This window comes from Morus notabilis, unplaced genomic scaffold, assembly GCF_000414095.1.
Source record: "Morus notabilis unplaced genomic scaffold, ASM41409v2 Scaffold329, whole genome shotgun sequence".
Classification (NCBI taxonomy): domain Eukaryota; kingdom Viridiplantae; phylum Streptophyta; class Magnoliopsida; order Rosales; family Moraceae; genus Morus; species Morus notabilis.
This window is the reverse complement of record NW_010358084.1, coordinates 798,562-812,694: the sequence shown is the minus strand read 5'-3', so window position 1 is coordinate 812,694 and position 14,133 is coordinate 798,562. Positions and strand designations below refer to the sequence as shown.

The window sequence follows — 14,133 nt, the reverse complement described above, 5'->3', positions numbered from 1 at the left end:
GCTTCTGAGTTGATTGGTGGGGGCGGTGACATCCACGACGGCCTGGAAAGAGAGAAACGACAGCGGCGACGGCGGCGATTCCAACCACCACGGACGGCGGTGCTCCGGCCAGAATCGAGCTGTGAAAATGGATGGGTTTTCTTCGTCTCGCTGCACTGAGTCCATAGGGACTGAAATCATCTCAATCGGAGGTCGGATGGTGGAGATATCACGACGGGAAGAAATGGAAATTTCGAAACTTTCGCCGGCGATTGCGGCTGATTCCGGCGGAGTTGGAGGTCGTGCCGCATGTCGTTGAACTCAGCTCGTCGAGATCTTTCTATTGACACCAGCGGTGTCAAAAATGGAGGTCGGAATCTTAACTTGAGTATTTGGCCATTGATGGTTTGTGTGAGAGAAAACGTGAGAGGAGAGAGAGAATGAGCGAGAATAAGAGAAAGAAAGTGCAAGAACCCTAAAAATTTCACTATATAAAGTATCTGATGAAGGCAAGATTACGTGCCTGATCTTATCCTCAATTATTTCCTCTAAACAGATTAAATTTATACTGATTAGAGGTAATTAGTTTAGCTCACGTAAGTTAATCTACTACTTACAGTCCAATATCAATTTCTGAATAATTCAATATTGTTTTATATTCTTACTCGCGTAATATTTCAAACTGTTTCAAGTCTGAAAATTAATTTTAGACTGAACAAATTCTAAATTTTTATTTTCTGTATTCTATCCCGAGAATGACGTTTCTGACAGTGTCAACTCCCGAGCTCATATTGTATCCATCTACTATCGGTATTTATCTTGTGACTTTAACCTAACTGTTTGGCAATTAAGGATTTTTTTCTTCTTTTAAAATGTCAGTGCGTTTTTTTTATATGCCGCTAACATCGGGCTGTGCTTAGAGATTCTTGAAATTAAGATTCTCAAACTATACTTGTACTGAAAATTATTCTGCCTTAAAATACGGCGAGAATTTATCGATCGAATTTACTTGATCGAAACATGAACTTAACATGAAATTTGCTATAGAATTTAGGAATACATATATTAATTCCATAAATCCTCCATTCACAATATAACATAATATTTTCTAAGAAAATCATTGGCTTAAAAATACATGAATTGTATTATTTAAGGTCTGAAATTTTCTCAGTCATTACAAATACACAGATTACTTTTTATGTGCATAACACATGGAGTTCAGCTAGTATGAATAGAAAAGTAAACTCTCCTGCCTTAGTTTTGGAAAACTCATTAAACTCGAATAATATTAAGAAACAAAACTCAATGGTTTTTTTTAACCAATACTCCCTCAAGTTTTTAAATTTGGCAATTAAATTTATATTCTTGTTTAATGACAATTGACCCGTTCAATTTGAAATTTTTTTTAATTAAGGTCAAATTGAAAACAGAAAACGATTTGTAAGCATATTTGAGCGTTTTTTTGAAAGTAACGAAGGTCATTTCTCACATTGTAACTTAGAGGGCAATGGAAGTCATTTGAGCATTTAAGGACCTGAGTGTAATTTTTGAGTTAAATTTGAGTTATAATTTGAGTTAAAGTTGTAAATTGAGCTTGTGTTTGGTTGTGTACATTTGAGTTATGATTTTAAATAAGAATCTTTTTTGTCGTTTCGGTGGATGATGTCGTTTTCTAGTGTTTTCTGCTTACGTAAATGATGTCGTTTCTCATCACATTGTGACGTCGTTTCATCATACATAATCGTTCACAAATATGATGTCGTTTCTGGCCTTCCTTCGTTCTGTTGACAATGTATCGTATATACAATACTGTCGTATCAAGAGAGTCTCTCGTGTATCGTATATACAATACTGTCGTATCAAGAGAGTCCACACTCCTCTCGCCGTCACGAAGACCAACCGAGCCAGAGCTCCGAGAGAGAGAGAGAGACCATGTGACCAACCGAACCAGAGCTCCTAGAAAGAAAGAGAGAGAACCAGAGCTCCTAGAGAGAGACCAATTGAACCAGAGCTCAGAGAGAGAGAGAGAGAGAGCGCATTATCGGCTACATTGCAGTAAGCAAAGCATGGGAGGTGACGCGACGAACTGGGACGAAGACACCTACAGGGAAGCCATACTCAAGGAGAGGGAGATCCACACCCGAACCGTCTTCAGAACTCTTTGGCCTCCTTCCCCAAACCCTAACAATCCCGACTCCATTGTCGTCGCCTCCAGCGACGGATCGCTCGCTTCCTACTCCATTTCCTCCATCATCTCCGAGCTCGTAATAATCAAACTCAAATTTTTTATTATTTTTTTGAATAAAAATGGTGGTTTTTCGTGAGCTTTTTTGCTTATTTTGATCGCAGCCATTGGGATTCACCAACGCTAAAGCTCCACAGTGAGTAATTCCGTGCCGTACTGTTTGTGTTTGTTTGTTTTGCCGTTAATGGTGTTTTTACATTGTTTTGGTCTCTTGGCGTTGGCGTAGCTTGTTTGTGGCTGAACCTGATTGCTTCCTTCAAGCGCATGATGGACCTGTTTATGATGCCAAATTCTATGGAGATGGTGAAGATGCTTTATTGCTAAGGTCTCTCTATCTCTATCTGTTTCCATCTCTTCTTTTGCATTTGCATTTGTGATTTAGTAGGAATTAAGGCAAATGTACTTTGAAATTTCTGTGGACCTAGCGAACACTGTGCTTGTAAATGTGCTTTTAATTGAAGGATTACTCGAGTTTTCGTGTTTATATCCGGTTTTTCTTGTTGGGATTTAATCAACATTGTGAGTATAATTTGTGTTTAAGTTGTTACAATTAGTGACTGAAAAGTCTGATGATTTTAAGTGTTGATGATGAAGTTGCGGAGACGACGGGCGGATACGAGGATGGAGGTGGAAGGATTGTACGGAATCTATGGTGCCTATTCCTTTTCAGGGTATACAATGTAACTTGTGAACTTGTTTTTCTATAGTCATACGTTGTAGATTGTCCGACTTATGCATTGTAAGTGATTTGTTGTACTGATTTTGTTTATCAACACTAAGTATGGTTCTTAGACCGTGTATTATGTGTGCTACTCTTTTTATGTTTTTCCCAGGAAAGCACATGAAGCCAGTTTTGGACCTGGTGAATCCTCAACATAAGTAAGTTAACAAATATTATCGACTATTTCGCTATTTTTTCCTTCAAGTTAATTCCAAAGAAGGTCTAGATGCTCTTGGCCCCAATACTTTCTCCTTATTTTTCATGTCGTGTTATTGTGTTTCTAGAGGTCCTTGGGGAGCTCTATCTCCAATCCCTGAAAACAATGCCATTGCTGTTAATGTTTTGGTATGTGCCCCCTTTGAATTCCAATTGCTTTGTATCCCCTTTTTCTTTTTTCTCAGAGTGGTCTCAAAAAAAGATTATATTCCGAAACAATGTCTTCTTTTCCAGGGGGGATCCGTTTATTCCGCTGCTGGTGATTCTTGTGCTTATTGTTGGGATTTGGTATGCTTCCTTTAGAAGGGGAATATCTTCTCATGTCATGACTTTTCTGTGCAAATCGTTCATTAACAGTGTTCTTGATTTGATTTCATATCTGAGCTATGCTAAGGCCTGCCTGAATTTTATTGGAAATTTTCAGGAGAGCTGTCAAGTCAAAATGGTTTTCAAGGGACACTCTGACTACTTGCATTGTATTATTGCTAGAAACTCTACTGATCAGGTCAGTCACCTTTTTCTTTGACAATAGAATTCCTTGTTTTGTATCTTTGAGATGTGACCATAATTTCGCTTTCAAAGGCAGCAGGGTGCATTTTAAGTACTAGATGCAGTGCATTATTTTTCTGACTTTTTTTTTTTTGTCATTTTGAATATTCAGATCATAACTGGTTCAGAAGATGGAACAGCACGAATATGGGGTAAAGTTCTAGCCCTTTTGCTTTTCAAGTATTTCAGGCAGAAGGTTGTGCCCGAAATAGAGGATCTTTTTTCTCTCACTTTTACAATTCATTGTTCTTTTTCTTCAATAGATTGTTGCTTTGGGTATCTTATAGTTTTTTAATACGACTTGTTTGTATGCAAGATTTTTTTTTTTCCCTGGCTTGAAGTTGCACAAAATTATCTACTTACGAGGAAGCAATATGGTGACTGTAATATAGATTGCAGGAGTGGAAAATGCATTCAAGTCATTGAGCCGAGGAAGGAAATGAAGTCGAAAGGATTGTCCTCTTATGTTGGTTGCATTGGTCTTGATGCTAGCGAAAGCTGGTTGGTGAGTATGCATCTAACAGAATTTTTTTCAAAAGTCATAACAACCATCATTCATGGTGGTTATGAAGAATATTGTGCTCCTGGAATAGCTATTTATTCTTATTTTTATTCATTAAGAACTAACATGTTCACCTTATTTCATTAAGAACTAAAATGTTCACCTTATTTCATTAAGAACTAACATGTTCCTCTTGTAGTACTTACTATAAGAGACGACTTATAATTATATAAGCTATTTGTTTGTTATAAGCATATACGCAATGTTGTTGAAATAAAAAGTTAGAAGATATTGAAATGCTGCGCTTATAGTTGTTTGGCTATATTATAACATGTGTACCTTCTTCTTAGTCTTTTGTTTAATTTTCTTGTATTTTTTCTTAGGCTTGTGGCAGTGCTAGGAGTTTATCGGTTTGGAATCTTCCTGCTTCTGAATTTATTTCTAGGATCTCAACTCCTGCATCTGTGCAGGATGTAGTATTTGATGAAAATCAAGTGAGTAGTCTTTTCTTTTTGCCATCAGTGGTTAAATAGCATTTCTCACTCTTGACCTTTAACTTGTTGCTGCTCCATTTCAGATACTAGCTGTTGGAGCTGAACCTCTGCTCTACCGCTTCGACATAAATGGGGCGATTCTTTCACAAATACAATGTGCGCCTCAGTCAGCTTTCTCTGTCTCATTACATCCTTCTGGGGTATGATTTTGCTAAATCTCCCTCTCCCCTTATTCAGTTCCAATGTTTCAGAAGTTTAGTTTTATTGATGTTTGAGTCCTTGAGATTTTCATTAGCATTCTCGCAAGCAATACATACTGCATCTATCTGATACTGGCTTTTTGCGTACTCACCATTTTAGTTACCGGGTTTCTGTAGCACCTCTCATGTTTATGAGCCATTGTTTTTTTTTCAGGTCACAGCAGTTGGTGGCTATGGAGGTCTCGTCGATGTTATCTCACAATTTGGAAGCCACTTGTGCACGTTCCGCTGCCAATTTGAGTAGCATAGGGGTGGGGTGTCTACTGCAGTTTCATGTGTGTAGGACAGCTTGCTGAAACTGTTTCATTGTTTGGGAACACCTCTGTGGAGAAAGCTGAGTAGAGATCTGAATATCGTAGTGGTTTAAGGTTAAGGTTCTCATTCTTTTCTTCACCATGTGGCTGGACATGAATTTACAGCGCTTCGGAGAGTTAAAAGAGTAAAATAAATTGTAAAGAATGTTGCGCAACTTGGAACAGTTGTTAGTTAGAATGATTTGAAAACCAATGATGAAATACATCTTTTGTTTTATGCCAATATTGAGCTACCTTTCATGAATATTTGTACTCTCTCTCTCCTTCTCCCTCTTTCAACCTAACCAATTACCAGTAGTATTCTGAAGGATTTTTCTTTACGGAAATTTTCTTATACTCCGTAAATTAAAAGGAAAAAAGGTGTAATGAAGGAAAAGAAAAGATGGAAAATTTAGAGGATATGAGTTTAGATTTTTACTTCTTAAATATCTTTTTGTTAGTGTAATTATTTGATTAAAATGGTTATGAATTAAAAATAAAAAGTAAAAATCTTAACTCATGTATTTTTAAGATATATTTATCAAAATTATTTGAAAGAAAATGAGATGTGTTATTGTGTCGTGACCTGTGTTACTGTAAGGCCTTACAGCGTTTCATGATGCGTATTAGTCATCGATTTTTTTTTTTTTAAATAATTGTGTTAGTCGTTAGATTGCTATAAAAGAAGCCCGTAGGCCTCCGACTGAGGCCCGAGAGTTTCTGTCCATTGTCCAGCACAGTACAGGCCCGCATATTCTGTCTCGGGAGCGTATTGACCGGGGTCATAATACGGTACGGTCCAAAGCTTCTCCTTAATTACCTCGACTGAATCTTTCAACCAATAATCTCTCAACACTTGTCCTGACCCCGTTTGCTCCAAACAGCCCCAGTCTGAGTCGGTCAAGCTCCGACTCGGATCCAGGGGTAAATCCGTCAACACATAAAAAAAACCAACTCCTCCAAGCTTTCCTAAATCCAAATAAATAAAAAAATGAAAAATAAATATTAATCCTTTTCACATCAGAACTTATCTTACTCACAAAGAATCGACCTTTCTATCTCTTAAATACAACAATAATAAAAAAGAGGCCTCCTTTTTCTCTCTCTAAAATAACTCAAGCCATATTTTCTCTCAACTCCGAGGTAGATCCGACCGCGGAGTTTGGGAAACCCTAATTCGCTCTTTCGCAGATCTTCAACTTCTCTTCATCGTCTTCGTCGCGTCTCTACAAAAGCTCTTTTTTGATTCAGGTAATCGCTTGATTAAGAGTTCGTTTCTGCGTGATTATTTTTTTTTCTCTTTAAGTTTTAGGTTTTATGCGTGATTAATTTTTTTTCTCTTTAAGTTTTAGGTTTTATGTTTTAATCTCATCATTTTCTGTTGTTGTTGTTGTTGTTGATGATGATAATTTTTTTTTTTTTTTTTAGCCATGGCGGGAGTAGCAGAAGGATCGCAATTCGATGCGCGTCAGTTCGATGCTAAGATGAATGATATGTGAGAATTGATGAATTTTCTCCTTTTTTTTCTACTTAATTTTTAAGCTGATTTTTTTAGGTTAATTTTTTATGACTTATGAGGGATTGGGCATCAATTGTTTCAGACTTTCAGCTGATGGGCAAGATTTCTTTACAACTTATGATGAAGTGTACGACACTTTTGATGCTATGGGTTTGCATGAGAATCTTCTGAGGGGCATTTATGCTTATGGTAAGATGTTGTTGTTTCTCAGTCTCTTTCTTATTTGATGCTTGCTCGAAATTGATGCTTTTGGTGATTACTTGGTGTTCGATCTTGCTATATGATTGTCTACCTTTGGAATTGGTTTCTAATTGCTTTATGTCAAGGATTTGGGAAATTTTGTATTTACAAGAATATTTTCTCTTATGATTTTTCTGAGAAATATTCTTTTTTTTTTTTTTTTAAAAAGTGACTTTGATAGATAATCGATTAAACTTTGGCAAACCATTAATCGATGTTGGCAATTTATTCTTTTTTTTTTGGTAAAATTATTGATTGATTTTGGGTAAACCACTGATTGATGTTGGTCAATCATTGATTGATGATTTACCGAGAAAAGATACTTTTTAATTGTGCTTTGTGCAAAACTAGGGATATTTACTAAAAATATGCTTTTGAAGGCGGAATTTTTTTGCACCCTTCTTGTTTTGGAGCTGGTAGGGGGATTGATGTTTATATGTATTTTTTTTTTTTTGTGTGATTTATAGATATAGCGTTGAATTCTAGCCATTACTTTTAGTTTTCACAGATTAGACATCAAATACTGAATTTTTGATAATCCGTTGTGTAGGTTTTGAAAAGCCTTCAGCGATTCAACAAAGGGGAATTGTTCCTTTCTGCAAGGGTCTTGATGTGATTCAACAAGCCCAGTCTGGTACAGGGAAGACAGCAACTTTTTGTTCTGGTGTCCTGCAACAGCTTGAATATGGCTTGGTTGAGTGCCAGGCCTTGGTGCTTGCACCGACTCGAGAACTCGCTCAACAGATTGAGAAGGTTATGCGTGCGCTTGGAGACTATCTTGGTGTGAAGGTGCATGCTTGTGTTGGTGGAACAAGTGTTCGTGAGGACCAACGCATTCTGTCAAGTGGGGTTCATGTTGTTGTTGGCACTCCTGGGCGTGTTTTCGACATGCTGAGAAGACAGTCTCTTCGTCCTGATTACATCAAGATGTTTGTGTTGGATGAGGCTGATGAAATGCTTTCACGAGGTTTCAAGGATCAGGTTCATCTTTAACCCAAAATTTGTATTTTGTATACATCACTGATTTTCATTAAGTTATATATAACTATTAACTAATATGCACATTATGAATACTTTATGTTAATGCGGTTATTAAAAATCCATTTTTGCCTGTCACTATAAGTAGTTTACAGTCTAGTTATCTATATGGGGGGTTTTAGAGCTCTAGGTGTGTTTAACTCTTAATTGTATGAGTGAAATATTTGGGGATTCAATCATGAAGGAAGAATATCCTGACTGGTCTTTATGATTGTTTCTTGATGCATGGTCTTTTGCCATTCATGTCATTGTGATGCAGTAGCTACCACGCAGGTGCTTATATTAGTTTGCCAACAGCTTGTGATAAAGATAGTCTATTCCTTTTGCCTTTTCGTTAGAAAAAATTACTAGCAGTCAAATAGAAAACGGTCTAAATTGAATACACATGTAATTCTTCTTTGTTTTTGTTGTTGTCAGATCTACGATATTTTCCAGCTTCTACCAGGAAAGATCCAGGTTGGAGTCTTTTCTGCCACTATGCCACCTGAGGCTCTTGAGATCACCAGGAAATTCATGAACAAACCTGTGAGGATTCTTGTGAAGCGTGATGAACTCACTCTTGAGGGTATCAAGCAATTCTATGTCAATGTCGACAAGGAAGAGTGGAAATTCGACACTCTCTGTGACCTTTACGAGACCTTAGCTATCACGCAGAGTGTCATCTTTGTGAACACCCGACGCAAGGTTGATTGGCTGACTGACAAGATGCGGAGCCGAGACCATACGGTCTCTGCCACCCATGGAGACATGGACCAGAACACCAGGGACATCATTATGCGCGAATTTCGATCTGGATCTTCTCGCGTCTTGATCACCACCGATCTTTTGGCCCGTGGTATTGACGTCCAACAAGTCTCCCTTGTGATAAACTATGATCTTCCGACACAGCCGGAGAACTATCTCCACCGTATCGGACGTAGTGGTCGGTTTGGTAGGAAAGGTGTAGCCATCAACTTCATAACGACCGATGATGACAGGATGATTTCTGATATCCAGAAGTTTTACAATGTTGTGATCGAGGAGCTGCCATCAAACGTTGCTGATCTGCTGTGAGGAGATTGCTTCAATGTGTTAGTTCGGAACTTGTTAACTACGTTTATCTGAAGGGCTTTCATCTACATGTCTTTTTTTTCTTTTCTTTCCAGTTTTCCCTTTCCTCGTCTTGTTTAGTAGATTAGTTTCTTCGTTTTAAGGTGTTTGACTGTTCATGAAGTACTTGCAATGTTATATCATTGCCAGATTTTGCTTTGTCTGTGGCAGTCGTCCCAAGTTTTCTGCCAATTATATTTTATAATGCATGTGCTTTTCTAAAGCCTTGTTTGTTATTCGATCTTTAGTTAACGGCTTTTATGGGGAGATTTTGCGGTGGGTTTCTTTATTCATCAGGTACACAACAACTGATAAATCTAGGACCAGAATCAAAGAACGTTGGTTGGAGGATTCAAATCATGTGATTTGAATTATTTTTTATTTACGTGAATTTTTTATGAGAGAAAATACTGTAGCGAATCATGAATAATGATTCAAATCAGGGAACGAATCTCTCTACTAAACGGATATATGAAGTTGAACTAGAGAATATATGAAAAACCAACATGTGGGCGAATAATTCCCTTCGCGGGGTATTTAGCCAACAGAACTACAAGAAGTTAAAGAGATACTGAACTAATATCTCCAATAGTTTTTAGATTCTGATGATCTCGGAACTGGGAGTTGGATAACTCGAAACTGGGAGGATTGCATCGTTAAGTACATTTTATAAATACCGTTTCCTTCATCCTTTTTTTTTTTTTTTTTTCATCATCTTTTTAACGAAACATTCTCCAATCTAATTGTAAGGTTGAGGTAAACAGTCCGATGGGAGGATTGCTTGTTATATAATTTTTGGTAGGGCAATGACCTTCGAGCACATAGTAGTTTAGGACTCAGCATGCAACATTAAGGCCCGTTCAATTAGATTTGAATTTTTAATTTGAGTTTAGATGTGATTTTATATGAATTTTTTACTGTAACAGAAAAGTTAGATGTGACTGTTTTTTAGAATTTTTTACTATAATAAAACTCTAATTAGTTAAGGGTCTGTTTCGTTCGTTAATTCACGTTTTTAATTCGAGTTGAGATGTGATTTTATGTGAGAGTTTTTTACTGTAGTAAAAATGTTAGATGTGACTGTTTCTGAGAGTTTTTTACTATAACAAAACTCGAATTTAAAATTCAAATCGGTAAAATGAACGGAGTCTAAATGAACAGAGCTTTGAATGACGATCTACAGTTAATAATCATGAAGAATATGAGCGCCCTCCAATAATTCAAATCAGTTGCTTTCAGCTTTTAATCAAAATAATCATGAAAGCCGACTTTCATGAAGGCGGAAAAATCTGATAATCTTATCAAAACAGTAAGAATCTGCCTCTTTCTTTGCCTTTTGGTCTATTACAGCCTATAAAATAGAATAATCCAAAACCAACTTAAAACTCATTTAAAATAATATGTATATAAATAACATAAGATTGGAAGTTGTACATTAAATTATCAAACTAAGAGAAGAATCCTAATCAAAGACAAACTTCTAATTTCTAGACGTGCGTCCTACATTAACCTAAAAATAAAATCACCACAAAAGAATTCTTTAAAGTCTTTACGCAAATGGTATTTTTCATATATAAGTTAATCAAAGAATTGTTCAAACCAACGGTGGTGGCTGCATGTCGCCAAGGATGACTTAATAGCTCTCTCCTATCAATTAGGAATCGATTCTCTTTGTCCGTAATGAGGCTTCAATTATACCTTTTTGCTCCGAATATGGACCCTGTGGTCTCAATAAATTTCTCATAGGGCATGAGGATACTATTGATTAGGGGTGATCAAATAACACGATAATTTAACGACCCCTATTAATCTACCTAACTCAACTTATCATAATCTGAACCGGATTAACCCGATTAAAAGATCAACCCAACCCAACACACCCAATTTAACTATTAATTGGGTGGATTTAAGTTGAGTTTTTCTTAATCCAACTTAACCCAAATCCACCAAATCTATTTATGTATATATAAATATTTTTCTACCTCATAATATGTAGTATTTGTCTTAAATTTTACATTATTTACTTGAAAACCTATTATGTTTTATGTTGTATGAATTTTTACTATTGTTTATTTGTTAGTTTACAACTTATATATTTAAACTTGTTTTGCATATATTTTATTTTTGTATTGGTTTATAACTTATGAGATAGTTTTAGAACTTTATAAGGTTAACATTGTGATAAAAGTTAGCTTTCTTTTTATATACTTTTTAATTTATTTAAATGATTAGTTTTATTTATTTATTATGTTCAACCCGATCAACCCATCTAAATTTAATTGGGTGAGTTGATTTTAAATTTTGAGTTTATTAAGCGCGTTAAATTTAACCCACTAACCTTAATTGAGTGGGTTGACAAATCTCAAAAAACGAACCCAACCCACCATATGTTCACCCTCTATTGACCCCTTTGATTCATTAGATGTTCACATCCCTTTAATTCATTAGTTTAAAAAAAAAAAAAAAAAAAAAAAAAAGGAATAATTTTTCAATGACTACATTTTAAAGCACAAAGGGAAATTCCATATGAAGCATTTTATCTATTAATGTTAAACGCAAATCTAAGAATAGATTGGCCACAGCTCAAGACAAGACCATTTGTAAGCTCGTATTTGTGATTGGGAGCTCCACAAATTGAAAAGCAGAAAACGACATGAACTTGTTTCCTGTAATACACACTAAAGTATTTATGGTCCGACTTTTTGAACTATTGGTGCGTTTTCGAAGTTGAGGGTCGTTACTCGTTACAATCATTGTGTGATCATCATCCTTATGTCTGGTAGGTTCATAGGTTGTGGGACCTACTTGTTTATGTTTTCTTGTTAAGGAACTGGCAGATCTCAAGCCAATAAATTATAATGAAAGGCAGTTAAAGAGTATTAAAAAAAAAAAAAAAAAACCGAACCTGACACGCAGTTGAATGGTTATATATATAAGCCATTACCATTTCTTCACAATTAAGGTAATTTATATGTCAGATTGTCTTGTGCCCAGTATTTATTATATGGTCCAAAATTTATACGCATATGCCAAGTTCAATCAAGTGATAGGCTGCCGGAAATCAATTTACTCATTTGCTCAAGACAGTCCGATTAAAAAAAAAAAAAAAGAAATATTTTTGTTTTGTATAATCCTAGATATATATATATATATTTATCTATATAATATAAAGACAGAAAGTTTGTGATTACATTTCTCTAGATTTCTTGATATACTAGTCGAAGAACACGTGCTATGTACGTGGAGAGTAATCGTGTATTAAATTTTAATTATTGTGTTATTATAAAAGCATATAATAGTCCAAAACAATTAAAATTAAAAAAGAAAAAATTCTTGGAGAGCAAAAAAAAAAAAAAAAAACTGTAGCGACACTGTTATTGTTCACACGTTTTCAATCAAGAAGTACGCGAACAGTAACGAGCTTCTCAATATAAAAATAAAGAAAAAAGAGAAAAAAATCAAAAGCAATAAAAAAATAAATTGTGAAAACACCGTTTATAAGAGGTGATTTTCAACCAAAATTATGTATTTTTGGTTGAAAATAGTGAAGCCTTTTTATATATGGTTATAGATTATATATATGTAAGAGTATAAAAATTCCAACCGTGGACTTAATTTTTTAAATTTTTTTAACTGGTAGAAGATTCGAATTATAACTTTTAACATTAGAGGTATGGATTTAGATTGAGAAATTTGCAAAAAGAATTACACTACAATATAAAAATAACAAAAGGATTTTTTATTTTTATAACGAGCGAGTCACTTGGTCGGGTAGTGTAAAAAGTTATCACGACGGGTAGCTTCAAAATGGTTTTCCAAATTAAAATTTTAAAAAATATATTTCATAAATAGAACTTTTATTAAAATTATCTTTAAAAAGAGTTTGCTGTGGCTATATTGGGGTTTCAACCACAAAAGTAGAGTTACTGTTAGGCTAAAATTTGTAACTACAAGTAAATAAAATAGTGTTGGCCAGTTTGATATATTATCACCTGACAATTGCACACAAAGTTAAGTACAAATCGTTTGCGTGAATCCAATCTTCAATCTTTTTGTCTATATATATATATATATTATACATACTACTAAACACCGGGTTTATTGTTCCTTGAACAATGCCGGTCCTATTTGTTTTTACCATTATTAAAAATACCGTTTGTGTCTCCTACCATTTGTTTTTACCATTTTGTTCTCAGTTTTATTTTGCTCGTGTGTTTTTTTCATGGGCATTTTCATCATTTGGTGTATATATTAAAGCAATCCAATTACCTTTTAAAGGCAATAAATATTAGTTGTTCTCATTCATCTTCCGTCTTTTTCATTATTTTAAAATTCTTAAATCTAATTTTATTTATTATGTGCTCAGTTTTCACTTATATCACCACACAATTAATACCGTACAATTAATACCGTATAATACATTAACAAGACAAGAATTTTTAAAAAAATTTGTAGAGTATCGAATTATAAATGCATCTTGTGGAGTATATGAGAGTCTTATACTTATAAAATATTTCAACATTTCCAAATAAAACAAGATAATGCAACTTTGAGCGGAGTCGGTGCGGGAGCCAAGCTCAACTAGAGTCGCGGGGGATAATACACAAAAATTTAAATTTAGGAGTCCTTAATCCCTTTGCGAATTGTATAATATACAAACTACGTAGAATGTCTATCGGATTTCAACAAAAAAGAAAGAAAGAAAGAGAAATGGAATGTCTAATTCAATGATGTAATCACCAACCAAACTAATAGAATATGAGTATATTCCAAGTACTTTAATTACGCGGGCACGCGGCGCTTTTCCTTTGTTGATAATTAGTAATTATTTACAAAAATAGAAAGTCAACATCTATTGGATATCAATCGATGGCCAGGATTTGTTAAAAGTGTAACTGACAATTAACTTTCAAAATGAAAAGGAAAGAAATAGACCTAATAAAGATGTTCGTAGATCCTATAAATATATATATATATATATATATTTT

At 34.9% G+C, this 14,133-nt stretch overlaps 1 protein-coding gene across 1 annotated transcript; it reads left to right on the top strand.

Moving 5' to 3' along the window:
- The first annotated feature begins 1,972 nt into the window (after positions 1–1,972).
- Positions 1,973–9,381, top strand: LOC21409931. Its single transcript, XM_024161487.1, has 18 exons — positions 1,973–2,243; positions 2,329–2,360; positions 2,451–2,549; positions 2,819–2,895; positions 3,058–3,103; positions 3,230–3,290; positions 3,396–3,449; positions 3,586–3,666; positions 3,823–3,862; positions 4,103–4,215; positions 4,596–4,706; positions 4,790–4,906; positions 5,121–5,206; positions 6,368–6,510; positions 6,688–6,754; positions 6,861–6,967; positions 7,569–7,999; positions 8,474–9,381. Exons 1-18 carry the CDS (start codon positions 2,046–2,048, stop codon positions 9,107–9,109), a joined length of 2,499 nt encoding a protein of 832 aa, XP_024017255.1. The 5' UTR covers positions 1,973–2,045; the 3' UTR covers positions 9,110–9,381.
- The last annotated feature ends 4,752 nt before the right edge of the window (positions 9,382–14,133 follow it).